Here is a 27,757-nt window from a genome sequence, read left to right as displayed (position 1 = left end):
GGTGCTGCTGTACAAAAGGGCCGGACCTGCGGTACCTCCAAAGAACGTGTGTTCCCAGAGTCGGTTTACGGCTTTCTCGGGGTAAGACGCCGCAAGCGGTGTCTTCGTGCTGGAGCAGCTTCGTGCTTAAGTGCGCTCCTAGCCGAGCTCCGGAGGGGCGGGCGGGGCTGCGCCGCGGAAGCTAAAGTCTAGCGGCGGCGGAAGCGCGGCTCTGCGGTCCAATATGGCGGCGCCCAGGCGGGCCTCGAGCTAGTAGGTGGCGGGGGTTGGAGGGACTGACTTAAGGTGACTCGGAGCGGAGAATCCAGGGGCTTCGTGTTCGGTGCCTCGGTCGTAACCCGCCTGAAGGTCTTTGGTCTGTAGGGGAGGAGTTGCTACCTATTCGGTATATAGATCTTGGGCATGGCCCTTCATCGACCCGCAGCTCGGTGATTTCTGATGGCTGACGTGAGTGGTCCAGGACACTTAACTAGAGCCTAGGACAGTCGCGGGACCCGATTTGAGGTTATCTTGGCATAGGAGAACAGGCCGTAAGATAAGAGGCAACCCGAGAAACTACATAGTCCAGTGTTAGCGCTAGGAATCATCCGTACTGTAGTCCAAGATGTTATGGCTTCTATCACAGATTGGTTCTGGATAAAATCAGCCCTGGAGTTTGTGGGGAAGTATTTCTGTGGCTTTACTTAGAACTAAAAACTTGCTAGCTTTTACGGAGTTTTATTTATGTGAATAACAGATAACATGATAGGTGCTTTGTGCATACTCATTTAAATCCACAAAATTCCTATTCTGTAGGACCTGTTATACACATTTTACAGTTTTGGAAATTGGACTTGGGATAGCTCAAATAACTCACACAGCTAGTAAGTAGTGGAGCTGGCATTTGATCTCTAGCCTAATGTTCCGAAGCTGGTGCCCATAACTATTCTGACTCTACAAAGTGCATTATGACTTACCTCAATATCCAGCCCTATTTTTAACATTTAGGGATCTATCCCAACTCTGAAATCCTGTACTACTAATTTCTATATAACTCATTTGGTCACTGTGATGTACTGCTTTTTAAATGTATTTGTGTTTACCATTCATCCTCAGTGTCACTATCTGGAGGCATTTTTGCTTGTTACAACTGGGGGAGGAGTATGGGTAAAAGCCAGGAATGCTCCTAAACATCCTGTACAGGACATTATTCCACAAGAAATTATTGGACACTAAGGTCAGTTGTCCCTATTGAGACTCTAGTGTACGTCCAGCTTTTGTTCTTCAGGAGTTTCTTTATAGTGTAGCATGGATTGATGCTCTGGAATTGAATCCTAGTCCTATCACTTACTAATTCTGAGACTTTGGGCAAATAACTTAAATTTCTCAGCATCCCCTTTCCTCAGCTATTAAATGTGAATAACAATTGTATCCCACCTCATATGGTAGTTGTGAGAATTAAATAAGTGAATGTGAAAGAAGTGCTTAAACTAATATGTGCCATATATTCAGTGCCCAATAAGTGTTAACTATAATAATAATAATAATAATAGTTTTATTGTTATTGGCAACTCATATGGGAGTTCCAAAGTGTTTCCCAACTTGTTTTTGTTTTGGAGATGCTGGGATTGAACCTTGGGCCTCACTCATGTAAGCACTGTACCATTAAGCTATACTCTCAGCCCTACAGACATATTTGATCTGCCCAAGATTTTTTTTAATCCAGGGGGGGTCTTACTGTGTTGCCTAGGCTGGCCTTAAATTTAAGAACCTCCCACCACATCCTCCTAAGTAGCTAAATACAGACCTGTGTCACCTTGCCTGTTTTAAGTTTTTTTTTTTTTCTTTTTGATACTGGGGTTTGAACCCAGGGATACTCTACTACTGAACTACATCCCCAACCTTTTTTATTTTGCTACAGGATCTTGCTGAATTGCCCAGGCTGACCTTGAATTTGTAATCCTTCCTAAACTTGCTGGATTATAGGTGTGCAGTACCCCTGTGGGTGGCTTTGTTTTTGTTTGTTTGTTTAAATATTTATTTTTTAGTTTTAGGTGGACACAATATCTTTTTATTTTATTTTATTTTATTTTTTTAAGTGGTGCTGAGAATCGAACCAGTGCCTCACACATTGTAGGCAAGCACGCTACCACTTTAGCCACATCCCCAGCCCTGGGTTTGTTTTTTAAATGAGATATAATTCAAGCACCATAAAATTAACCATTTGGAAGTCTACAATTGAGTGGTTTTTAGTGTATTCCACAAGTTTTCACCAACACTTTTCACTATCTAGAGAATGTTTTCCTTATCTCAGAAGTTCCATACCTGTTACCAGTCAATTCCCTTTTCTTTCCAGCTCTTCTAGCCCCTGACAACCACTAATCTTTTCATTTCTATGCATTTAACTATTTCAAGCATTTTATATAAACAGAATCATACATTGTAAGGTCCTTTGTGACTGGCTTCTTTTAGTCAGCATGTTTTCAAGGTTTATGCATGTTTTAGCATGTATCAGAACTTCATTCTGTTGGTCTTTTTTTTTTTTATACTAAAGATTGAACCTAGGGGCACTTGACCGCTGAGCCACATCCCCAGCCCTATTTTATATTTTATTTAGAGACAGGGTCTCACTGAGATGCTTAGAACCTTGCCATTGCTGAGGCTGGCTTTGAACTTGTGATTCTCCTGTCTCAGCCTCCCAAGCTGCTGGGATTACAGGTGTGAGCCACTGTGCCTGACTTAGAACTTCATTCTTTTTATTGACAAATTATATTTCATAGTATATACCACATTTTGCTGATCCATTTATCAGTTGATGGGCATTTTTTTCCCACTTTTTAGTTATTATGAATAATGCTGTTCTGAACATTCATGTACATTTTTTTGTGAACATATGTTTTCATTTTTCTTGGGTGTATACCAAAGAGTCAAATTGCTGTGTCATATGGTAGCTCTATGTTTAACTTTTTGAGAGACTGCCAAACTGTTTTCCATAAAGGCTGCACCATTTTACATTCTCACCAAGAATAAATGACGTGCCAATTTCTCTACATCCTAGCCAACACTTGTTATTTTTTAATTTTCCTTCCCCCCACCCACCCCAGTGCTGGGGATCAAACCCATGGCCTTGTGCATGTAAGGCAAGCATTCTACCAACTGAGCTTTATCCACTACCCCCAATGCCGCCTTTTTTTCTTTTTTTTAATTTTAGCCTCCCTAGTGGGTGTGAAGTTTTGTGGTGTTTTCCTATTTTGTTTTTTTTCCTTTCTTTGATGTTGGGGATTGAACCTAGGGCCTCACACTGCACATACTAAACACAGCACTCTACCATTGATCCATAGACTTCTGGACTTCATTGTGGTTTTTATTTTTTATTTTTTTGTTTTTCTTTGAGACAGGGTCTCTTTTGTTTTGTTTTAGTACTTGGAATTGAAACCAGGGGCACTTAACCACTGAGCCACATTCCCAGCCCCCCCCCCCTTTTTTTAAATTTTAGTTGTTGATAAACCTTTATTTTATTTATTTATATATGGTACTGGGAATCGAACCCAATGCCTCACACATGCCAGGCAAGTGCGCACAGCCCCAGCCCACATTCCCAAGCCTTTTTTATATTTTATTTAAAGACGGGGTGTTTCTGAGTTGCTCAGGGCCTCACTAAGTTGCTGAGGCTGGCTTTGAACTCACCATCCTCCTGCCTCAGCTTCCTGAGCCACTGGGATAACAGGCATATGCCACCATACCCGGCTCCTGTGCATTTTTAAATTGGGTCTTTTAATTGTTGAGTTGTAAGAGTACTTTAAATATTCTACATACAAGTCCTTTATCAGTTATGTGATTTGCAAATATTTTTTCCCTTTCTGTGGATTATCTTGATACTAACATTTGATGCACTTCAGTTTTTACTTTTGGTTAAATCCAATTTATCTGTCTTTTCTTTGGTTACTTTTTGTGGTTATGTTTAGGAATCTGTTGCCTAATTTAAAGACAGAAATTTACACCATGTTTTTTTCTAACAATTTTACAATTTCAGCTCTTATACTTAGCTCCTTTATCTATTTTGAGTTAGTTTTTTTTTTTAAATATATAATATGAGGTAGGGGGTCCAACATTATTCTTTCACATATGAATATCCAATTTATCAGTACCATTTGTTGAAAATACTATTTTCCCCCATTTAAAAAAATCTCATCCTTGTTGAAAATTAGTTGAAGCACTAGAATTTCATTGATTTATATGTCTGTCTTTATGTCAGTAGCACAGTCTTGATTAAAATAGCTTGGTATAAGTTTTGAAATTGGGAAGTGTGAGTCCTCTAACTTTGTTCCTTTTCGAGATTTTTAAGGCTTGTCTGGGTCCCTTGCTTTACCATATGAATTTCAAGATCAACTTTTCAATTTTGTAAAAACAGGCAGCTGGAATTTTTATCAGAATTACATTGAGTCTGCAGATTTGAAAAGTATTTCCATCTTAATAGTATTAAGTCTTCCAATTTGTGAGTACAGGATGTTTTATTTAGGTCCTCTGTCATTTAACAACCTCCCTCCCTCAACTTCCCAGTGGAGATTAAGCCCATGGCATTACTCACACATGCTAGGCAAGTATTCTACCACTGAGCTATATCCCCAGCTTTTTAAAACTTTTTTATTTGGGGGGGACAAAGTCTCACTGGATTGTGATCCTCCTATCTCAGCCTCCTGAGTAGCTGGGATTACAGGTGTGTGCCACCAGGCATGAATGACTCAACAATGTTTTGTAGTTTTTTAGTGGGCAGATCTCATACTTCTTTGGTTAAATTTATTCTGACATATTTTATTCTTTTTGATCCCCTTTAAATGAAATTGTTTTCTTAACTTCACTTTTTGGTTTGTTGCTTGTATATAGACAGATGACTTTTTAATTATTACTTTTAGTTGTAGATGGACATAATACCTTTATTTTATTTTCTTTCTTTATTTTTTTGTGGATCAAACCCAGTGCTCCACATGTGCTAGGCAAGCTCTCTACCACTGAGCTACAACCTTAGACCCTCAAATGATTTTTTTTTCCTTTTTTAAATTTTTTTTTTCAGTTGTAGATGAACACAACACATTTATTTTATTTGTTTATTTTTATGTGGTGCAGGGGATCAAACCCAGTGCCTCACGCATGCTAGGCAAATGCTCTATCACTGAGCCACAACCCCGCCCCTTAAATGACTTTTATATATTGGTTTTCTACAGCTCAATGTTTAATATCTTTAGTTCAGGTATGTTCATTCTAGTTTGATACAGAATCACCACTCTCTGTTATGACATATTTATCTCCCTTGCTCCTATGGCATTTTTCTCATATCTCCTGTTGGTTGTTCTTGAAAATTCTTTTTTTTGTTGTTGTTTAATATTTTTTAATGGTTGATGGACCTTAATTTTATTTATTTGTATGTGGTGCTGAGAATTGAACCAGTGCCTCACACATGCTAGGCAAGTACTCTTCCACTGAGCCACAACCCCAGCCCTGAAAATTCTTAACTACAGATTGTAAACAACCTGAATTAACTGTAAATATTTTTGCTAAGCTGATGATACCAGGGAGGGTTGAATAGGGAGGGAATGACTATAAGATATGAATGAGGAAGAATGAGTTCCCATGAACTCATGGAGAAGGAGGGTAATCCCTGATGCATGGTAATGAGAACCAGGGTTTATTTGCAGAGGACCCATCATCTTTATTGTTCTTAGGGGTGACGACGAATCTTCACGCAGTAGTTCTGGAAAAGTCATACCTAGGAAGCAGCTGGAGTGTCAAATCAAGATGCTGTCCAGACCAAAACCAGGGGAGTCGGAGGTGGATCTGTTGCATTTCCAGAGTCAGTTTCTTGCAGCTGGTGCAGCCCCAGCAGTGCAGTTAGTGAAGAAAGGAAGTAGGAAAAGTGGTGATGCTACCCGAGACCAGTCTCCATTGCAGGACCATCGAGATGTAGTGAAGCTGAACGGTGAGTGCCTTCAAGTGTGAGTTTGAGAATAAGAGAACAGCCTCGGAGTCCCCTCCTTCATCATTCTGCCCCACCACCACCATTATTTTTATTTTTTAGAGAGAGAGAGAGAATTTTTTTAATATTTATTTTTTAGTTTTCAGTGGACACAACATCTTTGTTTGTATGTGGTGCTGAGGATCGAACCTGGGCCGCACGCATGCCAGGCGAGCATGCTACTGCTTGAGCCACATCCCCAGCCCTCACCACCACCATTATTATCATCATCATCATAATTTGGTACCGGGAATTTAACCCAGGGGTGCTTTCCCACTGAGCTCCATCCCCAGCCCCCTTTTGATTTTTTATTTTGAAACAGGGTCTTGCAAAGTTTTGCTTAGAACCTCGCTAAGTGGCTGAAATTGGCCTCGAATTTCTGATCCTTTTGTCAGCCTCCCAGGTCACAGGGATTACAACCATACACGGCTCCATCATCATCATCATCATCATCATCATCATTATTATTATTTTAGTTGTAGATATACAATATATGTATTTATTTTTATGTGGTGCTGAGGATCAAACCCAGTGCCTCACACACGCGAAGCCCTTCGGGTGCTCTACCACTGAGCTACGGCCCCAGCCCCTCCATCATTATTTTTTTAAAAAATTTTTCAGATATTTGCATCTAAATTCACGAGAAAAGTTGGCCTATTTCCTTTCTTTTTTTAAATATTTTTTTTAGTTGTAGATGGACACAATATCTATTTATTTTTATGTGATGTTGAAGATCGAACCCAGTGCCTCATATATGTGAGGCAAGCACTCTACCACTGAGTCCTAGCCCCAGCTTTCCTTTCTTATGATCTCCTTATGGATTAAAAAAAGGTCACCTTATGGAGTTTTTTGTTTGTTTGTTTTTTACTGATTATTGGAGGCTTGGACCCAGGAGTAAGTGTACTACCACTGAGCTAGGCCATATACCTTTTTTTTTTTAATATTTAAAATTTATTTTCATTTTTAAAATATATTTAGTTATAGATGGACATAATACCTTTGTTTACCTATTTTTTTTTTAGAGAGAGAGAGAGAGAATTTTTTATTTATTTTTTAGTTTTTCGGCAGACACAACATCTTTGTATGTGGTGTTGAGGATCGAACCCGGGCCTCACACATGCCAGGCGAGCGCGCTACTGCTTGAGCCACATCCCCAGCCCTGTTTACCTATTTTTATGTGGTGCTGAGGCTTGAACCCAGTGCCTCATGTGTGCTAAGCAAGTGCTCTACCACTGATCTACAACCTTAGCCCTTGTTTTTTATTTTTACTTTTGAGACAGGTTCTCTCTAAATTGCCGAGGTTAGCTTTTTTTTGGGGGGGGAGGCGGGGGCGTGTACCAGGATGGAACTCAAGGGCACTTGGTCACTGAACTACACCCCCTGCCCTATTTTGTATTTTTTTTTTTTTTTTTTAGAGACAGGGTCTCACTGAGTTACTTAGCACCTGGCTTTTTGCTGAGGCTGGCTTTGAACTCTAGATCCTCCTGTCTCAGCCTCCCAAGCCACTGGGATTATAGGCGTGCGCCACTATGCCAGACTTCCGGTGGTTAGCTTCTTTTTTTTTTTTTTTTTCACAACGAAAAAAATGGATAGATTTATTCATATCAGAAAATCGAAAATTAGGTACATTTGTATATGCAAATTAACAAAATTAAAAGACAACAACCAAGTGGGGGGAATGCTACATAAGCCACAGACAACTCTTAAACACATACAGAAGTTTTATTAGTCAGTACATTTAAAAAATGAACATTTTATAGAAAGATTGGTTAAGGGAATGAAAAGGCATTTGCTGAAGTAGAAATTCAAGCAGCACATAAACATGAAAAAGTGTTTACCTCATCAGGAATAAAAAATGCACATTAAAATAGCAGGGATCAATGTTTTAAGTTTTTTTTTTTTTTTTTTTTTTTGTGGTTCCGTTCGTAGGTTTGTTTTTTTTTTTTTTTATTGTTAGCTTCTTAATTCATAGTCCTTTTACCTTAACCACAGGAGTCACTGTGATTACAAGTATGCGCCACCACATGTGGCTTTGCCCCTTCATTATTTCAGACACCGCATATCCTTTATTGCTTTAGTCCCATTTTATAGGTGAAGAAACAGCCTCATAAAGATTAAATATCTTACTTGGAATGACACAGCCAGAGCCAGAGCCCTATTAGCAGCTGCCTTTTTTTCTTTTCTCCTATTGGCTTGGTATCTTCCTTGAGGGAATAGATGCACTCACATCTGTTGTTTTCTTTCTTTCAGACTTCCCAGATTTACCACCAGCTTTGGTTCCTGCTCCCCCAAAGAGAGCCAGGCCTAGCCTTGGCTGCCCCCTGCCTGAGGATGAGGACCCTGAAGAGAAGCTAAATAGGCATGATCAGCACATCACTGCTGTCTTGACCAAAATTATTGTGCGTCTTACCCTGGCTAAGCGGAACAAGGCATCTTAGGGCAGACAGAATATTGGGGGAAAAGGGTTTAGACTTATGAGTGTAGGGTACTTCAAAAAGGTAGACACTTCCCCTTTGGGCTGGGTTAGAATTCCTGAGACCTGATATGAGGTGTATTCATGATCCCCCAGATTGAAGTTCTCATTACGCAGAACCAGGGCCAGTAGGATATGCTCCAGTCTGGGAAAGTGTGTGCATCTTTGCTGTTTTGTGTTTGTTGCCACAGGAACGAGATACAAGTTCAGTGACTGTGAATCTGCCTGTGCCCAGTGGTGTTGCTTTCCCCGCTGTATTTCATCGCTCACAAGAGAACCGGGTAGGTGGTATTTAGTGGATAATCAGATGGATCTCATAGTACATCTTCTTCAGATAGTTTTTGTTTTTGTTTTTGCAGTGCTGGTAATTGAGCCCAAGGCCTCACATATGCTAAGGAAGCACTCTACAATTGAGCTACATCCCCAACCCTTTTGTTTTAAGATAGGATCTTGCTAAATTGAGAGGCTAGCCTAAACTTTTTTTTTTTTTTTTTTTTTTTTTTTGTGTGTGTGTGTGTGTATGTGTGGTACCAGGGATTGAACCCAGGGCTACTTAACCACTAAGCTATATCCCAGCCCTTTTTATTTTTTATTTTGCGATAGGATGTGATTAAATAGCTGAGGCTGGCTTTGAACTTATGGTGCTTCTTCCTTAGTATCCCAAGCCTCTGGAATTACAAGCCTGTGCTACCACATCCAACTGCCCTCAAATTTTTGATCCATCTATCTCAGCCTCCTCATTCTGTCTCAGCCTCCTCAGTAGCTGGGATTATAGGCATTTGCCCCTACTATATCTGGTTTACTCCTTTTTTTTTTTCCCCAAGTACTGGACATTGAATCTAGGGCAGTTTATTACTAAGCTATATCCCCAACCATTTTTATTTTTTATTTTGAGATAGGGTCTTGCTATCTTGCTGAGGATCTTGTCAAATTACTGAGGCTGGCCTCAAATTTGTGATACTCTTGCTTTAGCCTCCTGAGTGTCTGGGATTATAGGCATGTACCACTGTGCCTGACATAACTTATTCTAATTTTGAAGCAGACCATATCAAGCACTTCATACACATTACCTCATTTAACTCTTGTGTATCAGATTTCAAGACCTAAGCTTCTCTAGAACCTACTTTTCTTGAGTACTAGGGTTATGGCCTGTGGAGATTTAGTATTAGTGTCTTTTATCAACTTTATTGAGTATAAAGTCTCTTTGTTCTAGAGACCTTGGCATATGGAGATGAGAGAGTGGATAATGAGCATTAATAATCTGGGTTTTCTTTTTTTCTCTACAAGGGGAAGCTGGTAACATCTGGTAAGAGAAGCATCTTTGCCCAGGAGATTGCAGCCAGGAGAATGTCTGAAAGTAGGGTTCTATCAGCTGAGGAAGTTGTGCCTAACCTGGATCCACCAGAGGGTAAGCTGGGGCTAAAGATCCTCAGGCTTGGCCTTTTCAGAATACGTGATCATGAGATCTTTTGGGATATACATCTTCCCTGTCTTAAGTAGGGGATGCATTTGAGCCATCTCAAGAGAAAGTCATCCCATGTCCCTACTTAGAGTACTTAAGTTTAGGAGCCCTGTATCTGCTTTGAATCTTAGGTACAGAGAGAGGGTAGGCTATTATATGACTCTAAGAGAAAGGCAAAGGGGTAGAAATGTCTGGCAAAAGCTGCAAAATAAAGATATAGGCCAAATTTCTTTGTTTTTCTCTCTCTCTCTTTTTTTTTTTTTTTTGCCATTCTGAAGATAGAACCCAGGGCCTAGTGCATGCTAGGCAGGCATTCTACCACTGAGCTACAGGCCAGCTTATGAATTTCTATTAATGATGCAGATTATACTGGAAGAGCGTAGGGTAGGCCCCTGGTGGTAGATGGTTACCTTGACATTCCAAGTGAAGAGTCAGAAACTATGTTTCCAAGGGAAATCTTTTCATATAAGTCTTAGGGGAAGAGTGAGCAGAAAATCCAACCCCCTACTTCCAGAGTGCCTAGAGTCCTATGCCACACCCAGTACACTCTCCATTCTGCTCAGGAAAGCTTCGGAGTCTTCATCTTTCTCCAGGGCTAATAGGCTTAGTGAAGAGGGCCACAGGTCCATTAAGCCAGGAAAACAGGGCAGTGAAACTGATCATACATTTCTTCCAGGTGCTGTGACCTGTGAAACACCCACTCCTAGGGACCAACGCGACCATATTCTGGGGAACAGCCACAGCTTTCAGGGACCTCATCTGATCACAGGGAAGGGGCTCAGGGGCCAGGAGGCTCAACAGGAAGCGCAGACCATTCACAAAGAGAATGTAGCAAGACTGCAAGCCATGGATCCTGAGGAGATTCTGCAGGAGCAACAGCGTTTGCTGGCTCAACTTGGTATGGGTGCCAGGCTTTCCAGCTGGGACCAGGCTAGGGAGGCCTGCCACTTATTGAGGAAGGGTTACTGTGAGTGCCAGGCAGTGCATTCTTCCATTTTGTCTTTAAACTACTCCTGTGAGGGAAGTGGTATTAATTTAATTTTACTTATGAAAAAATTTCAAAAATAGAGAAATTCTCTCCAGGTTATATAGTTGATAAATAACACAGATTAGATTTTTTTAATTTTATTTTTCTGTGTGATGATCAAACCCAAGGCCTTGCCCATGCAAGGCAAATGTTCTACCACTAAACTGTACGCCCAGCCTTACAAATAAGACTAAACCTAGGATTTAGGATTTCTATCTGGTATTAGGACCTACTATTCTTTTTTTTTTTTTGTACTGAGGATTGAATCCAGGGACACTTTTACCACTGAATTTCATTCCTGGCCCTTTTAATTTTCACTAAGTTGCCAAGACCGGCCTTAAACTTATTATCTTCTGCCTTAGTAGCTAGAATTTCAGGCATATTCCACAGCATCTAGCTTCAGGTCCTGTTCTTTTTATTATTTTATTTTTTATTTTTTTTTTAGTTGTAGATGGACATAATACCTTTAATTTATTTTTATATGGTTCCAGGGATCAAACCCAGTGCCTCACTCATGCTCTACCACTAAGCCACAACCCCAGCCCTCAGGTCCTGTTCTTAGCCACCAATGTGCTATGTTTTACTGTACTGGTGTAGTATACACTATGCTTTATTAGTCATACTCTAACTATAGCACTATATATATATATGTGTGTGTGTGTGTGTGTGTGTGTGTATATATATATATATATTTTTTTTTTTTTTAGTTGCAAATGGACTTTTACTTTATTTATATGTGGTGCTGAGACTCAAACCCAGGGCCTCACACATGCTAGGCAAGGGCTGTACCACTGAGCCACAACCTTAGCCCCTACAGCACATTTTTGTAATAGAACATAATCTGTTGTATGACACTGGTATTTCAAACCTCTCTCCTAGTTTCTGTTGAACAAAACACTCAAAATTTAATCAATCTTTTGCCCCACTATATATCTGGTAACTATGTAATGTACTAGACATGCATAAATAAATTGGCTGAGTGAAGTTGTGGGAAATTGTTCCCCTGAGTGCTTTCTCTTTGGTACTAGTCAGCATTCATTAATTCATTCTCTAGCTCCTTATTTCAGACCTGTGTCCTGGTGCTAATCACAGGGACAAGCACTAGAACTTGGGTCTGAGGACTGTGAGGAGCAGAGGAAAAGTGGAGTGGTCAGGGCCCTGGGGCACCTGAAGGTATGAGGATGTAGGGTTATTAAAGGGCCACAGAAGAGCCCAGAGGGCTCAGGCCAAGACTGAGAAACAACTTGTCCGGTTCTTAGCAACCAGTGGTGGGCAACTTGCAGCAGGTGTCAGGTATTAGGAGGCTAGGGAGGATCTGCCTTCACTCTCTCCCCTCTACCTTGTCTCCAGACCCCAGCTTGGTTGCCTTTTTGAGATCTCATAGCCGCACCCATGAGCAAAAGGGAGAGAAGGCCACCAAGGAACAGAGGCCAGGAGAACCCTCAGTTCCTGTCACCAAAGAGGAGCCCATCAAGTCAGCTTCTCCTAGTGAACTAACCAAAGAGGACAAGGTGGAGCCAGGAGTCCCAGGTTTGGAAGAGGGAACTATCTTTTGGTGGATAAAAGTAGAGAAGTGTTCCTTCCCCTAGCCGTGCTGGGTGGGGAAGCGAGAGCTTCTCTGCCCTTAGACATTGAATATTAATCCTCATTAGTATTTTTAAATTGACTCAAATCAGTCTTTATTTGCTGATGCACATCTTCCTACACAGGCTTCCTGTTTTTTTATTCTATTATTGCTCCTTCTCCCCCTTCCCTGGTAAGAGGCAGCCCAGTGTGGTGGTGAATGCTCCTTCCCTGTGCAGACCGTCTTCCTGCCCTTGCTACAGCTGCCCAGCCTGGCTGTTTCCATCCCACTCTTCTTTCTGCCTCTTCTCTCAATGTTGTGGGGAGATGGCAGGGCCAGGGTAATGGGAGAGGAAGAGTCTGACAAAGGTCTATGGACATGGCCAGACCAGAAGCAGAGGCCAGTGGAAGCACTCATTTCCCAGAAACTAGATTATTTCATTAGGGATTAACAAAAGAAGAAATTGAATTACAACAGCCAGGAACCTCCTGCTTCTGCAGGAGCTCTGGGCCAGTTGGGCAGGTTGAGTGGGGGCAGGGGTGAGGAAGCAGGAGGATATTGTAGGGGTGTGTTTCTATATCCTGCCCCTGGAGCAGATATAACCACAATCTCCTCATTGTCCCCACTCCCCAGCTCCTTAAGCAAACCAGCATTAGAGAGCAGAGAGCAACGCTTTGCCTGATGTATATCCCTTCTCTTTTCCTCTTTCCCTCTCTCTTCTCTTTCTTTCCTCCTCTTCCCTTCCCAACAAATTCTTGAAGTCAGCAAAGGGCTAGAGCCGGGACTGGGTGTGTCTACCATAGCTGAGGTATTTCCCCAGGTCCCAGGAGTTCCATTCCCCAAGACATACCACTAGTCATAACTGAGGGTAGAAGTTTCTAATCCTGGATAGAGGCAATATGCCAGCTGCTATCTGCTGACTGAGGCCCCAGTGGACTAGTGATCTAAGCCCCTTAGGGAATACTATCATTCTTTCATCTCCCCAGCACTGACATTGCCTGTGACCCCCCACAAAGAATGGCTACACATGGACACTGTTGAGCTGGAAAAGCTCCACTGGACCCAGGACCTGCCCCCACTCCGGCGGCAGCAGACACAGAAGGTAAGGTGGGGCTGCTGCGTTTGTCCTCAGAACCTGCGCATGAAAAGCATCTCTCCTTTGCTTTCACCTTCCTCTCCCATCACTCTGCCTGGCCCTTATGATCAGAAAAGCCCCATTTCTAGTCAGAAGTAAAGTCAGGACCTAAGTCCTCAGCTACCTGAGGTTAAAAGTGAGGAGTGGGCCAGGTGTGGTGATATAGATCTATAATCCCAGCTACTCAGCAAGCTGAGGCAGGAGGATCCCAAGTTTGAGGCCAGCTTCAGCATCTGAGCAAGCTATCTTGGCTGTGGATATGGTTCTGTGGTAGAGCAGCCCTGGGTTTTGCAATACCACAAAAATTCTTTTCCCTATAATACTGCAAAAAAAAAAAAAAAGTGAGGAATGCATATGGGGAATTTGCTGCTACCCCCGGTTCAGTCTTCTTTCTCTTCCCATTAGAGAATGCAAGCCCGCTTCAGTCTTCAGGGAGAGCTGCTACCCCCTGATGTGGACTTACCCACCCATCTAGGCCTGCATCACCATGGAGAAGAGGCAGAGGTGAGGCATGGAGGCCAGGGAGGACTGGGTAGCTCTTGGCAAGTGCTTTTAACAACCATGTGGAAAAAGACCTCTGATCAATTGCCTTTGACATCCTTTGTGCTCTGTTCCAGTTCATAGCCTTGCTGTCGATTCAGTTACTAAGGCTCAAAATCTTACTTCTCTCTCTTCGCCTTCTGGTTAGTTTTAGAACTTCTGTTACTTCCCCATGATGCTCCCTGGATCATGGCCTCATGGTCTTGTGTCTGCTCAATCATTAAGTCTTCCACACTGTCCCTCAGGCCATTCGGTTTTTTATAGGACTGCCATGTTGATTTTCTCTGGCCTAGCTAAAGCCATGCCCTGCCTCAGAAAGTCTCATGGCTCCTGTCTGCTCACAGAATAAGGTCCTGGTTCCTCAGCTTGTGAAGACAGTTCTTCCACAGGTTATCACTGCTGACCCTGGACCTGCCTCCTTCACTCCTGATGTTACCACTCTGTGGTTCCTCCCCACATTCCATGTGCTCAAGAACCTCGAGGACTCACTCCAGGAAATGTTTTTGCCCTTTGCTGTATGCTAGACCTTTGAAGCTCTACCCATCCACTGAGATCAGATCACTTTTCCAGGTCCACCTTTTCTAGTCTGCTGGTTGTAAATTAAATATCAGTTAGTACATTCTCAGTACTAACTGTTAGTTACTTGCGCTCATATCCTATCTGCTATACCAACTTGAGGTTCCATGGAGAGTAGGAGTGTGGGACATCACTTACTTATCTTTGTCTTTCCCTTGACACCTTGCTGGGTATTTGGAGGCACTGCCATGTGTTTTGGCCCCTTCTGACTTCTTTTCCCTGCCCCAGAGAGCAGGGTACTCTCTACAGGAGCTGTTCCACCTGACCCGCAGCCGGGTGTCCCAGCAGAGAATACTAGCACTGCATGTGTTGTCCCAGGTCATTGGCAGGGTAAGTGGACTGCTGGCCTGGTCCTGTCCAGCCTCATCCCACACCCTTACTCCTTGACCTTAGATTTTCCTACCTCCTGCCCTTTTCAGTCTGGAACTATCCCATACAGCAGTTGTCTGTGGGTCAGACTGAAAATGGGGCAAACAGGGTTATGAGTGGACAAAGATTCTGTATACTTTCAGCATCTTCAGCAAGATTTTATCCTTCTGCCCCCAAGGCCCAGGCTGGTGAGTTTGGGGAGCAGCTAGTGGGCAGTGTCTTACAACTCCTTTTGGATGCTGGTTTCCTCTTCTTACTGCGCTTCTCCCTGGATGACAGAGTGGATGGAGTCATTGCAGCTGCTGTCCGGGCTCTTCGGGCTCTGTTGGTGGCTCCTGGAGATGAGGTATCATAGGAATAAGAACATGACCAAGGCTGGACATGGTAGCTCATGCCTGTATTACCAGTGGCTTGGGAGGCTGAGGCAGGAGGATCACAGGTTCAAAGCCAGCCTCAGCAACTTAGTGAGCTGTAAGCAACCTTGTTGTTTAAAAAATAAAACCAAAAGGGTTGAGGATGTGGCTCAGTCGTTAAGTGCTCTTGAGCTTAATCCTTGACACTAAAAAAAATAATGTGGCCCAGAGGCATCAGGGACTAACTCCTTATTGTAGGAATGCACCATTGCTAAGGCTTTGTGGGCAGAGCAGAAAAGGGGATAGCAGGCATTGCCCTCTTCTCCCAAAGAAACCTTCCCCTTCTGTTATTTGCGGGGGGCTTCCACTATACCCCTGGACCCATCTCCTGCCACTTCTTCCTCTTCTATCCCTGTCCCCTATTCTCTGGCAGGAGCTCCTTGACAGCACCTTCTCATGGTATCATGGAGCTTTGGTGTTCCCTCTGATGCCCAGCCGGGAGGACAAGGAAGACGAGGGTGAGGATGAAGAACCCCCAGGAGAAAAGGCAAAAAAGAAGATGCCTGAGGAAGGACACCGACCTCCACCTGACCTGGCCCGTTATGATGTCATCAAGGTAGAAGAAAAGCTGCTTTTCTGTCTCCTTTCCTAGAAGTTAAACATGTTGGGCAGCAGGGGTCATCAGGGCCCAGGGCTTGACTGCATTCAGCAGTTCGATTCTCTCTCAACCCCCAGGGACTCCTGGCTACCAACCTGTTGCCTCGGCTACGGTATGTGCTGGAGGTGACCTGTCCAGGACCCACTGTGGTCCTTGACATCGTGGCTGTGCTTATCCGCTTGGCCCGGCATTCCTTGGAGTCAGCCACAAGGGTGAGAAGGAAAGTGGGGCAAGGAATGGGCCAAGCCTAGCTGGGCTTGCTCTTGATCCTCAGCCTCCCTACCTCCCTTTTTGCTCCTTTCTCCCATAGGTACTGGAGTGCCCACGCCTGATAGAGACCATAGTTCGAGAGTTTCTGCCCACCTGCTGGGCCCCCATTGAGGGAGGACCTACCCCTAGTCTACACAAAGTGCCTTGTGCTGCTGCCATGAAACTACTTCGAGTCTTAGCCTCGGCTGGTAGGAATATCGCTGCCCGGCTGGTAAGTAGGCATAAGACAAGGGATGGAGGACACAGAAAGGCTAGGTTGAGAGCTAAGGATGGCCTCTGAACTCTAGGTGGACAACTCATGCCATCATTTAGAAATTCAACTGAAACCACCAGGCAGAAACCTGATCACCTGGAGCCTAGTATATCCTGTAGGCTTTCCCTGGTCTCATGATGTGAAGAGGTTCTCCTTGCTTTAGACCCAGATCAGAAAAGCCACATACAAACAGACACTCATCATCTATAGCCAAGTAGCCTAAAAAAGTACCCAGCAAGTGCTTACTAAAAAGAAGGTCTAGTTGGGCATGGTTGCACATGCTTATAATCCCAGCTACTCATGAGGCTGTGGAATAAAGATCGCAAGTTCAAGATCATTTCAGGCCATGTAGCAAGACCCTGTCTCAAAAAAAATAAAAAGGCCTGGATAGAGGGAGGTGGCTAGGGATATAGCTCAGTTGATAGAGTGCTTGCCTAGCATGCACAAGGCCTGGATTCAATCCCTAGTAACACACACACACACACACACACACACACACACACACACACACACAGAAAAAGAAAAAAAAATTAAGGCCTAGGATGTAGCTCAGTGGTAGAGCATTTGCTTAGCATATACAAGGCCGTGGGTTCAATTCCCAGCACAATTAAAAAAGAAAGAAAGAAAGATTGGGGAGAGGACAAGGTAGTTTCATCCCTGCTCAGAGCTGTGGCCCTGTGGCATGTAGACAGACCTGGAACCAGGGCAGGGCTGAGTTGAGCCAATCTCTATAGTGAGAAAACCTGACACTGGTTAGAATTGTAAGTTCCAGCTAGCCCTAATTACCAGACTTTCTGCCTACCCACAGTTGAACAGCTTTGATCTCCGGAGCCACCTGTGTCGCTTCATAGCTGAGGCTCCCCAAGAACTCTCCTTACCCCCAGAAGAAGCCGAGACACTGTGCACTGAGGCTTTTCGTCTGTGGGCTGTGGCTGCCTCCTATGGCCATGGCAGTGAGCTTTACAGGTGAGGAGAGGCAGGGTGTAAACTCCCTTGTAGATGTAGACTCCTCCACTTCTGTACTAACCTGGTGCCTCTGCTTTGCCCAAGGTCCTAAGCTTGGAGTGGGGCTAGGAATGAAGAAGAAGGGATTAGCCAGTTTGGAGGTGCATGCTTATAATTCCAGTAGCAGGGAAGACTGAGGCAGGAGAATCACACGTTTGAGGCCAGCCTCAGCAATTTAGTGAGGCCCTAAACAACTTAGTGCGACCTGATCTCAAAAAATAAAAAGGGCTGAGGATTGGGCTCACTGGTTAAGTACCCGAGGTTCAATCCTCAGTATCAAAAGAAAAGAAAAAAAAAAAGAGGAAGAAGAGATTCTCGTGGTGGTAAATACTCCTGGGTCAACACCTGCTATGGAAGAGAGGGACAAACATGAGTTAACTAAGTTTTACACAAAAGCATTGTTATCTTGATGAAATCAGATATAAGTTCCCTTTCGTTGGGGCATCCTTGAATACCCTGGGGTCTTCTGTGTCCCAGTTCTCCTTCAGCAGATGGCAGATCCCTGACCTGAGTTGTACATTGTGTCCTGCATCTTCATCCCCCTTCATACATCAGAAGTTAGTACTTATTCTTCCCTAGGGAACTGTACCCAGTGCTCATGCGAGCCTTGCAGGCTGTGCCCATGGAACTCAGCAACCACCCACTTCAGCCACTGTCCATGCAGCGGATAGCCTCCTTGCTTACTCTCCTCACCCAGCTGACCCTGGCAGCTAGCAACACCTGTAATGAATCCACCAGGTAGGCCATAACCTGAGCCTGCCAGTAGGAACATTCTATTGGCAACCCCCAGACAGGAGGGAATGCTCCTCCAAGTGGGGAGAATGGTTAGATCTTAAGAGGGGAGTGGGATAGCTAGATCCTCACTGTGGCCCCTTTTGTCACTCTTTACAGTGACCCTGGTGTCTACCTCTCTGCACCTACTTCCTCAGTCACTTGGACACAGGTATCTGGACTCCAGCCTCTGGTGGAGCCATGTCTAAAACAGGTCTTGAAGCTGCTTCCCAGACCTGAGATGTGGAGTGCCCTGGGCCCAGTGCCCACTGCCTGTCTGCTTTTCCTGAACGCTTATTACCAGACCTGGAGCCAGCAGGTGAGTGCTGCCTGCCACTATGTCCGGACACCTGCATCTATCTGCCTTCCACCTACTTGTTTCCTTTTTGTCTCCACTCAGTTCACCTCTCTGTTTCTGCCTCCCCATTTCCAATTTTTCCTACCCCATCTTGTTTTCTTTTCTTTCTTTCTTTCTTTTCTTTTTTTTTTATGTGTGTGTGTGTCTGTGTTTGGTGCTGGGTATTGAACCCATGGCCCAACACCTACTAGGCAAGTTCTCTACCCCAGTCCTACCCTCCACCTTTTAACTCCTACCTTGCCTCCTCTTCCCACTTCCATATCTCACTAGAGCTTTGAAGGAGTTATATAGGTGGGGATTAGAGACCCCTGAACAGCAGCATAGCTTTCCTACAGCTTTATGCTGACTTCCTGTAACCCTAGATTTGGGTTCCTGAGCAACCTTGGGACCTTCCCTCCCTCAGAGGGTCAAACTGCAGAATCCTACAGACTGATTCTCTGAAGCTCTTGGAATTGTGGGATTGATCTGAGTCCACAGGAATTGGGAGAATGGTTGTCTTGGACCATTAGCTCAATGAGCTCTTTGTTCTGCAGCCAAGCTTGTGCCCAGAGGACTGGCTTCAGGACATGGAGCGCCTTTTGGAGGATCTGTTGTTGCCTCTGATAAGTCAGCCCCCTCTGAGCCGCCTGTGGGATTCCCTCAGGTATGTTCTGTGTGAATGTAGCTGTGAGGAGGCAGGGGAGAAGGCTGTTTCTCTCCTTGTGGAACTCTTGGGTTCAGCTCCCCTGGTCCATCCCAGGGTACAGATCCTCAGAGGCCTCAGGGAAATTCCTGCTAGGAATCCCTAGCAGGCAGCAGCTGTGTGGGGCTTTGAGTGTGGACACCTGTCTGCATAGCCAAACCCCTGATGGCCTTTTCTAGGCTGGTACACATCAGGCCAGAGCCCTGTCAACTTCTCTATTGTGTCTACAGGCACTGCTCCCCTCTTTGTAACCCGCTGTCTTGCACTCCGGCCCCTGAAGCTCTCTCCAGTCTCGTGTCACTGCGCTGCACAGGAGGTTGTCCGTCTCTCAGTCTGGCTGGGTCAGCCTCACCCTTCCCATTCCTCACTGCTCTCCTCTCTCTATTCAACACCCTGGCCCGGATCCATAAGGGCATATGTGGCCAGGTAAGCTCCAAGTGCCTGGTTAGGAGCCAGGCAGGGGTCAAGATGTCAGAAATCAGAAAGAAAGGTGTATGTAGGGGTGGGGGTACCTGGGCAAAGGGAGGCCTTTCTGCCAGTACCCATTTCTCTGAGTGGCTGGAAGTCAATTTCTAGATCTGAACAAACTTGTTTTTCCTCAGCTGGCTGCTGTATTGGCTGCCCCAGGACTCCAGAACTACTTCCTCCAGTGCGTGGCTCCTGGGACTGCCCCACACCTCACACCGTTCTCTGCATGGGCCTTGCGCCATGAGTACCACCTGCAGTACCTGGTGCTCTCCCTGGCCCAAAAAGCGGTAGGTCCCCTTGTTTGCAGGTTCTGCCCTGTTTCCTACCCATGCTTCTCTAGCACTTGTGCTGCTTCTGCCAGACCATGTGGCTCCTACTTTATTCCAGTTATTCTGGATCTATATCCTCCATCTTGCTTATGTCCTCTCCCTCACTCTTCTCTGCTTTGATCCCTCCTCCATCCTCCCCACACTGAATGACACTGCCTTTCTCTCCGCAGGCAGCATTCCAGCCAGTGCTGACCACCAATACTGCCCTTCTTCATGCTATGGCCTTGGCCCTGCTGAGCCGGCTGCTGCCTGGAAGTGAATATCTTGCCCAGGAGCTGCTGCTAAGCTGTGTGTTCCGCCTGGAGTTCCTCCCGTAAGTCCAGGGTTGGAGGCATCAACTCAACTCTTTTAGATGCTGCAACTCAACTCTTTAAAATGCTGCAGCAATAGTTAATAAAGCAGCCTGAATTGGAAGCCATGAGACCTAGGTTTGATTCTCTTTTATTTATGGATTATACTTAACTTGTCTGAGCTACTGTTTCTTCACTAGTAAAGAAAAATGAGGTTACTACCCCAGAATATGATTGTGAGACTTCAGTGCAACTGTATGGCTAAAAATGGCATATAAACCAACTGTGTGCATATAATAGTTATGAGTGTGAGCTCTAACTGGACTCCCTTAGGTATTTATCTGTATTTTTAGTATTTTACCTATGACATGAGAAAGAGTCTGTTATTATCCCTATTTTACTGTGAGGGAACAAGCACAGTTTATGTGAACGTGCACCTCAGCAGCTGGCTCCAGCATCTATTCCCTTAATTGCTACACAACATTGTGTGGGAGGTTATCCAAGGAGCAGAGAGGAGTGGGATTGAATTTAGAATCCTCTGGGAAGTTCTAAAGAGCTGGCACAGCCTTCTGGGTACTGTGGTTCTAACCCTTGTTTTTGGCTTTTGGGTCCTGTTATAGAGAATATGCATCCGGGGGTCCAGAGGCAGCTGACTTCTCCGATCGACTCTCCTTAGGGAGCAGTGGGGACCCTCAGTGTGGGCGAGGAGCTCTTCTAGTTCAGGCCTGCCAGGACCTCCCCAGCATCCGCAGCTGCTACCTGACCCACTGCTCACCAGCCCGAGCCAGCCTTCTGGCCTCCCAGGCTTTGCACCGAGGGGACCTACAGCAAGTCTCAACTCTGCTGCTACCTGTACCTAAGGAGACTCTGCTGCCTACCGACTGGCCCTTCCTGCCATTGATTCAGCTCTATCACCAAGCTTCCGACACTCCCTCAGGAGTCCCTCCTGTGGACACCCTAGGCACAGCCATTCGGGTCCTGCAGTGGGTGCTGGTTCTAGAGAGCTGGCGCCCTGGGGCCCTCTGGACTGTGCCTCCTGCTGCCCGCCTGGCACGGCTCATGTGTGTGTTCCTGGTGGACAGTGAGCTATTCCGAGAGATCCCAGTACAGCGTCTAGTTGCAGCCCTCCTAGCCCGGCTCTGTCAGCCTCAAGTCCTACCAAGCCTCAACCTGGACTGCCCACTGCCTGGCCTGACTTCTTTTCCTGACCTATATGCCAGCTTCTTGGAGCATTTTGAAGCTGTCTCTTTTGGGGATCACCTCTTTGGAGCTCTGGTCCTCCTTCCCCTGCAACGTCGATTCAGTGTCACCTTGCGCCTTGCTCTCTTTGGAGAGCACGTGGGAGCCTTAAGAGCACTGGGCCTGCCTCTGAATCAGGTACTTTCTCAGCCCAGCAGGGCCTGCCAAAGGCACACCACAGTGGGCCCTGGGGGGAGTCCTGAGCAGTGGGAGCTTTCATGGTCCTCAGGTTTGTTATAACTCTGTGGGCTTAAGCAAATTAGAAGAATCCACAAAAAGGGTTTAACAAGGCATCTGGCATATAATTGTATTCATTCTTTTATTTATTTATTTGTTTGTTTATTTATTTATTGTGGTGCTAGGGACTGAATCTAGGGCCTTATGCATTCGAGGCAAACACTCTACCGACTAAGCTAAATCCCCAGCCCCAATATTCATTATTATTAACAAAGCATGGCTTTTATATATATATAATTTTTTATTTAGTTATAGTTAGACACAATACCTTTATTTTATTTGTTTTTTTATTTTTATGTGGTGCTGAGGATTGAACCCAGCACTTCGTATATGCTAGGTAAGTGCTCTACTGCTGAGCCAGAACCCCAGCCCCAAGAGCATAGCTTCTTGCTCATAAGGTACTATGACTTAGATAAAAAGAAATTTGGTAAAAGCCCATAGTTCTGAATTATCCAGATTCTAGGTGTTAAGTAAGGATTCAGAGAAGGGAAAGATCAGAGGCAATTTCCCATAGGAGTCTTTGAAGGTTAGATAGAATTTGAATTGTTGAAAAACTTGGACAGGATGTTCCTGGTGGAATAACATAACTAAAAATCCAGAGGCAGAACCTAGCCCAGGCCTCTAATCCTAACAACTCAGGAGGCTGAGGCAGAAGGATCACAAACTCAAGGTCAGCCTGAGCAACTTAGCAATAACCTGTCTCAAAATAAAAAATAAAAAAGGACTGAGAATATAACTCAGTGGAAAAGCACCCCTAGGTTCAATCCCAGTATCACAAAACAAAAATAAAAAAGGCAGGAAGGAATATGACAGGGCGCAGGGAGGGAAGAGAGATTTCTTTGGGGAACGTGTTAGAAACAAGGCTAAGAAACAGAGTCTTGGAGGGCCTCAAACCTCAGATTAAAGAGTTAAACTTACAAATTATAGTTACTAAGTAGATTTCTTTTTTTTAAGATTTGGTTTTTAGGGCTGGAGTTGTAGGTCAGTGGTAGAGTGTTTGCTTCACACATGTGAGGCACTGGATTTGATCCCCAGCACCATAAATAAATAAATGAATGAATGAATGAATGAATGTATTGTGTCCATCTACAGCTAAAAATATTTTTTGAAATATTTGATTTTTATTTTTATTATATCTTATTATGATAAAATTAAAAGATAAGTATTTTAATTTTACCTCCCAGCTACTTGAAAGGTTAAGGAGGAGGATTGCAAGTTTCAGACTAGTATCACCAACTCAGTGAGAACCCATCTCAAAATAAAAAACTAAAAGGGCTGAGAGCCAAGGATGTACCTCAATAGTAGTATGCTCTTGGGTTCAATCCCCAGTACCAACAAAAAGGTTTTATATACAAAACATTGTATATAATACATTTTTTATATAAAAGGAACTAAAGAAATATAAATAAAATTATTTTTAAGAGTTAGAACATTTTAGTCATCCATAATCCCATTACCCAGTGGTAACCTTTTTTTTTTTTTAATTGTTGATAGACCTTTATTTTATTTATTTATTTATATGTGGTGCTGAGAATTGAACCCAGTGCCTCACACATACCAGGTAAATGCGCTACTTCTGAGCCCCAGCCTCCAGTGGTAACCATTTTTTTTAATCTTTTTCTAGTTCTTCTTCTATGCATATATATTTTTATAAAAATAGTATCACTGTATAATGAACTTTTTTTTTAATTTTTATTGTTAGTTGTTCAAAACATTACATAGTTCTTGATATATCATATTTCACATTTTGATTCAAGTGGGTTATGAACTCCCATTTTACCCCATATACAGATTGCAGAGTCACATCGGTTACACATCCACCGATTTACATATTGCCATACTAGTGTCTGTTGTATTCTGCTGCCTTTCCTATCCTCTACTATCCCCCCTCCCCTCCCCTCTTCTCTCTCTACCCCATCTACTGTAATTCATTTCTCTCCTTGTTATTTTTTTTTCCCTTTCCCCTCACTTCCTCTTGTATGTAATTTTGTATAACCCTGAGGGTCTCCTTCCATTTCCATGCAATTTCCCTTCTCTCTCCCTTTCCCTCCCACCTCTCATCCCTGTTCAATGTTAATCTTCTTCTCATGCTCTTCCTCCCTACTCTGTTCTTAGTTACTCTCCTTATATCAAAGAAGACATTTGGCATTTGTTTTTAGGGATTGGCTAGCTTCACTTAGCATAATCTGCTCTAATGCCATCCATTTCCCTGCAAATTCTATGATTTTGTCATTTTTTAATGCAGAGTAATACTCTATTGTGTATAAATGCCACATTTTTTTTATCCATTTGTCTATTGAAGGGCATCTAGGTTGGTTCCACAGTCTTGCTATTGTGAATTGTGCTGCTATGAACATCGATGTAGCAGTGTCCCTGTAGTATGCTCTTTTTAGGTCTTTAGGGAATAGACTGAGAAGGGGAATAGCTGGGTCAAATGGTGGTTCCATTCCCAGCTTTCCAAGAAATCTCCATACTGCTTTCCAAATTGGCTTTTTTTTTTTTTTTTTTTTTGTACTGGGGATTGAAGTTAGGGGCACTCGATCTTTAGAGACAGGGTCTTACTGAGTTGCTTAGCACCTTGCCATTGCTGAGGCTGGCTTTGAACTCGTGATCCTCCTGCCTCAGTCTCCCAAGCTGCTGGGATTATAGGCATACACCACCACGCTTGGCTAGTATAATGAACTTTTCAATGAACATTACCATGATAACTCAGGAGGCTGAGGCAGAAGGATCACAAGTTCAAAGCCAAACTCAGTGAGACCCTGTCTCTCTCTCTCTCTTTTTTTTTTTTAAGATCTTTTATCTTTTTTTTTTTTTAATATATTTATTTTTATGTGGTGCTGAGGATCGAACCCTGTGCCTCATATATGGGAGGCAAGCACTCTACTGCTGAGCCAAAACCCCAGCCCTGAGACCCTGTCTCTTAATAAAATACAAAATAGGACTGGGGATGTGGCTCAGTGGTCTTGTGCCCCTGAGTTCAATCCCTGGTATCCAAAAAAAAAAAAAAAAGATAAGCATTTCTTACATCACATAAGAAATAAACATTTAATTTTTTTTCAGTGCTGGGGATCAAACCCAGGGCCTTTCGTGCATGTTAGAAGTGCTCTACCACTAAGTTACATCCTTTATCCAAACTTAAAACTTTAAAAATATCATATTCACTGCTTAATTATATTACCAACCATCAAAATTCATGTTCTCTGAGGCAGGCATGATGGTATACAACCTGGGAAACAGAGGCAGGAGGATTGCAAGTTCAAAGCCAACCTCATTAATTTAGCAAGCCCTAAGAAACTTAGCAAGACCCTGTCTCAAAATAAAAAATAAAACAGTCTGGGGGTGTTGGAGTTGTAGCCCAGAGGTAGAGTGCTTGCCTAGCATGTGTGAAACACTGGTTCAATCTTTAGCAACATATAAAAATAAAATAAAGGTATTGTGTCCACCCACAACTAAAAAATAAAATGTTTAATTGAAAAAAAAAACAGGCTCAGTGGTAAGCACCAGTACCAAAACAAACAAGTTCATGTTGTCTGGATACAGTTTTCTTTCTAAAACGTTGTTATTAATTCCACACAGAAATGATTATATAGCTAAGTGTGGTGGCACATTCCTATAATCCCAGTAGCTAGGGAGACTGAGACAGAAGGATTGCAAGTTCAAAGCCAGCCTCACCAATTTAGCAAGGCCCTAGGCAACTTTATGAGATCCTGTCTCAAAATCAAAAGGGCTGGGAATGTGGCTCAGTGGTTAAGTGCCCCTGGATTGAATCCCTGGTACAAAAAAAAAAAAAAAGAGAGAGAAAAATGATTACTTAGATAAAGTTTGTGTACAATGCTACTTATACATGGTTCCTTAAAATAACAAAAAATCTGAAAAAATCTACATGCCTGTGAGGAGGTTAACACAAAGTAGGCCCTGGGTTTTATCCTACCACCCCCAAAATAAAAAAAGTTTTACGTTCATTAAATAATATGTGCTAGGCAGTAGAAATTCACAACTACTTCTCAGTTGCTGCTCTGCTCTTTAGTCTTTAACCTTCATTCATGTGCTAGAGAAAGATAAATCCAGGACCTGATCTCTACCCTCATGATTGGGTTTGCATGTGCCCTCCAACCATCTACCATGTTGTTTCGTGATGCACATTCCTGTCCTTCTCCTCAGCACATTGTTTCCCCTGTCACAGTTGCCAGTGTCCCTGGAGTGCTATACGGGCCCTCCCGAAGACAACCTGGCCCTCCTTCAGCTCTACTTCAGGACTCTTGTTACTGGTGCACTCCGTCCACATTGGTGTCCTGTACTCTATGCTGTAGCTGTGGCTCATGTCAATAGCTTCATCTTCTCCCAGGATCCAAAGAGCTCAGTAAGTTACATCCCTTCAGAGGGAGGAAGGGAGCTAGCAATTGAGCTGCCTCTAGGCCAGCTATAGAGGAGATGAGGGTCAAGCAAGGCCAGCGGTGAGTTCCCACCTTTGGCTTGGTGCCACCTCTCCCTATTGTGTTTCTAGGATGAAGTGAAAGCTGTCCAAAGAAGTATGCTGCAGAGAACTTGGCTGTTAGCAGATGAGGTAGGGTTGGGGCCATTAGAAGGGTGGGAGATGAGAGGGTTTTATGGACAGAGACCACAACAGGATTTCACTACACACTTCATAATGTTTCTTCTCTCCTGCAGTGTCTCCGGCAGCACCTCCTGCACTATAAGCTTCCCAGTTCCAGCCTCCCAGAGGGCTTTGAGCTCTATTCCCAATTGCCCCCTCTGCGGCAGCAGCACCTCCAGAGAATGGCCTCAGGTGTACTACAAAATGGAGTATCAGAGACCTAGGACAGTTGCTACAGATGGGAAGATGGATACATTCTCCAGGGGCTTACCAGTGGACACCTGGTTGGACAGAAAAGCATCACTTCCTAGAGGAAGCAAGACACAAAGGAGCAGAAAGCTTCCTGTCCTGAGAACATGTTATTTGAGCTTTTTTTGAACAGAATGGTCCTTACCATTACATCCTGGTACCTGGAGCGCAGGATCTGGGGTTTCTGAGGGCCTGTGCTGCGAGTGAAGGGTGACTTAGTTGTTTACCCCCCCTTTTGAGATAAAACATTCTACATACATCTCATCTACTATGTTGTGCATTGAAATAAATTCTTTTTTAGTGTCCTGGCTGATTTGGACTGATCTTAATCATGTTAGTTCAGAGTTGGTATCAAAGGGTGTTATCCCAAAGAGAGGTGGGGAAAGAATCGAAAGTGGGAGGCTAGGAGGGTCACAATTTCAAGGCTAGTCTGGGCAATTTAGTGAGATCCTGTCTCAAAGTAAACAATTAAAAGGTTTGGGGATGCATCTCAGTAGTAAATCAACACCGAGTTCAATCCCCAGTCCAAAAAGAAAAAAAAAAAAAATCATGAGTGGGAGGTGAGAACAGTCCACAACTGGGGACAGCAAGAATGTGTGTCTTAGTTCCTGGGTAGAGCAAGCCCAGAGCAATGCTTTTGGGAATGAGGGTACTTCTTGAACACTCCCAGCAATCTACTAGGAGTATAGGTATTCTTAATGTGATAAGCATAAGTCTCTGTATCATCCTATTTCCATCAACTGCTGCTTTACCACTGAGCTTACTGAGCCACATCCCCATTCTTTCTTTCTTTCTTTCTTTTTTTTTTCTTGAGACAGGGTTAGCTCAGGAACTTGCTAAATTGCTGAAGCTGACATTGAACA

At 43.8% G+C, this 27,757-nt stretch overlaps 1 protein-coding gene across 4 annotated transcripts; it reads left to right on the top strand.

The window, feature by feature from the left end:
- Nucleotides 1-204: 204 nt before the first annotated feature.
- Nucleotides 205-27,199, top strand: Rpap1 (RNA polymerase II associated protein 1). 4 transcript variants are annotated; one of them, XM_027926050.2, is made up of 25 exons: nucleotides 205-252; nucleotides 5,700-5,953; nucleotides 8,240-8,388; nucleotides 8,654-8,743; nucleotides 9,750-9,870; nucleotides 10,601-10,822; nucleotides 12,302-12,481; nucleotides 13,502-13,617; nucleotides 14,056-14,154; nucleotides 14,995-15,096; nucleotides 15,314-15,481; nucleotides 15,922-16,104; nucleotides 16,224-16,358; nucleotides 16,457-16,627; nucleotides 17,478-17,635; nucleotides 18,254-18,412; nucleotides 18,566-18,764; nucleotides 19,337-19,446; nucleotides 19,716-19,911; nucleotides 20,088-20,240; nucleotides 20,453-20,595; nucleotides 21,193-21,949; nucleotides 26,235-26,411; nucleotides 26,556-26,615; nucleotides 26,720-27,199. In XM_027926050.2, the coding sequence occupies exons 2-25, from the start codon at nucleotides 5,773-5,775 to the stop codon at nucleotides 26,867-26,869; spliced, it is 4,179 nt and encodes a 1,392-aa protein (XP_027781851.2). In that variant the 5' UTR covers nucleotides 205-252; nucleotides 5,700-5,772; the 3' UTR covers nucleotides 26,870-27,199. The 4 variants fall into 4 exon arrangements, with proteins under 4 accessions (XP_027781851.2, XP_071464202.1, XP_071464200.1 ...); XM_071608099.1 differs by lacking the exon at nucleotides 205-252 and adding an exon at nucleotides 270-447; XM_071608100.1 differs by lacking the exon at nucleotides 205-252 and adding an exon at nucleotides 1,757-1,965.
- Nucleotides 27,200-27,757: the final 558 nt, after the last annotated feature.

This window comes from Marmota flaviventris, chromosome 2, assembly GCF_047511675.1.
Source record: "Marmota flaviventris isolate mMarFla1 chromosome 2, mMarFla1.hap1, whole genome shotgun sequence".
NCBI lineage: Eukaryota > Metazoa > Chordata > Mammalia > Rodentia > Sciuridae > Marmota > Marmota flaviventris.
Note: the sequence above shows the minus strand (reverse complement) of the source record. Positions and strands in the feature narration are given on the sequence as shown.

Bases quoted from the DNA above. Each gene is read 5' to 3' on its own strand.
- Rpap1 (XM_027926050.2), top strand. From the start codon at position 5,773: ATGCTGTCCAGACCAAAACCAGGGGAGTCGGAGGTGGATCTGTTGCAT. The intron at 10,823-12,301 runs GTATGGGTGCCA...CCTTGTCTCCAG, and splicing joins GCGTTTGCTGGCTCAACTTG to ACCCCAGCTTGGTTGCCTTT. The intron at 15,097-15,313 runs GTAAGTGGACTG...TCTGCCCCCAAG, and splicing joins TGTCCCAGGTCATTGGCAGG to GCCCAGGCTGGTGAGTTTGG.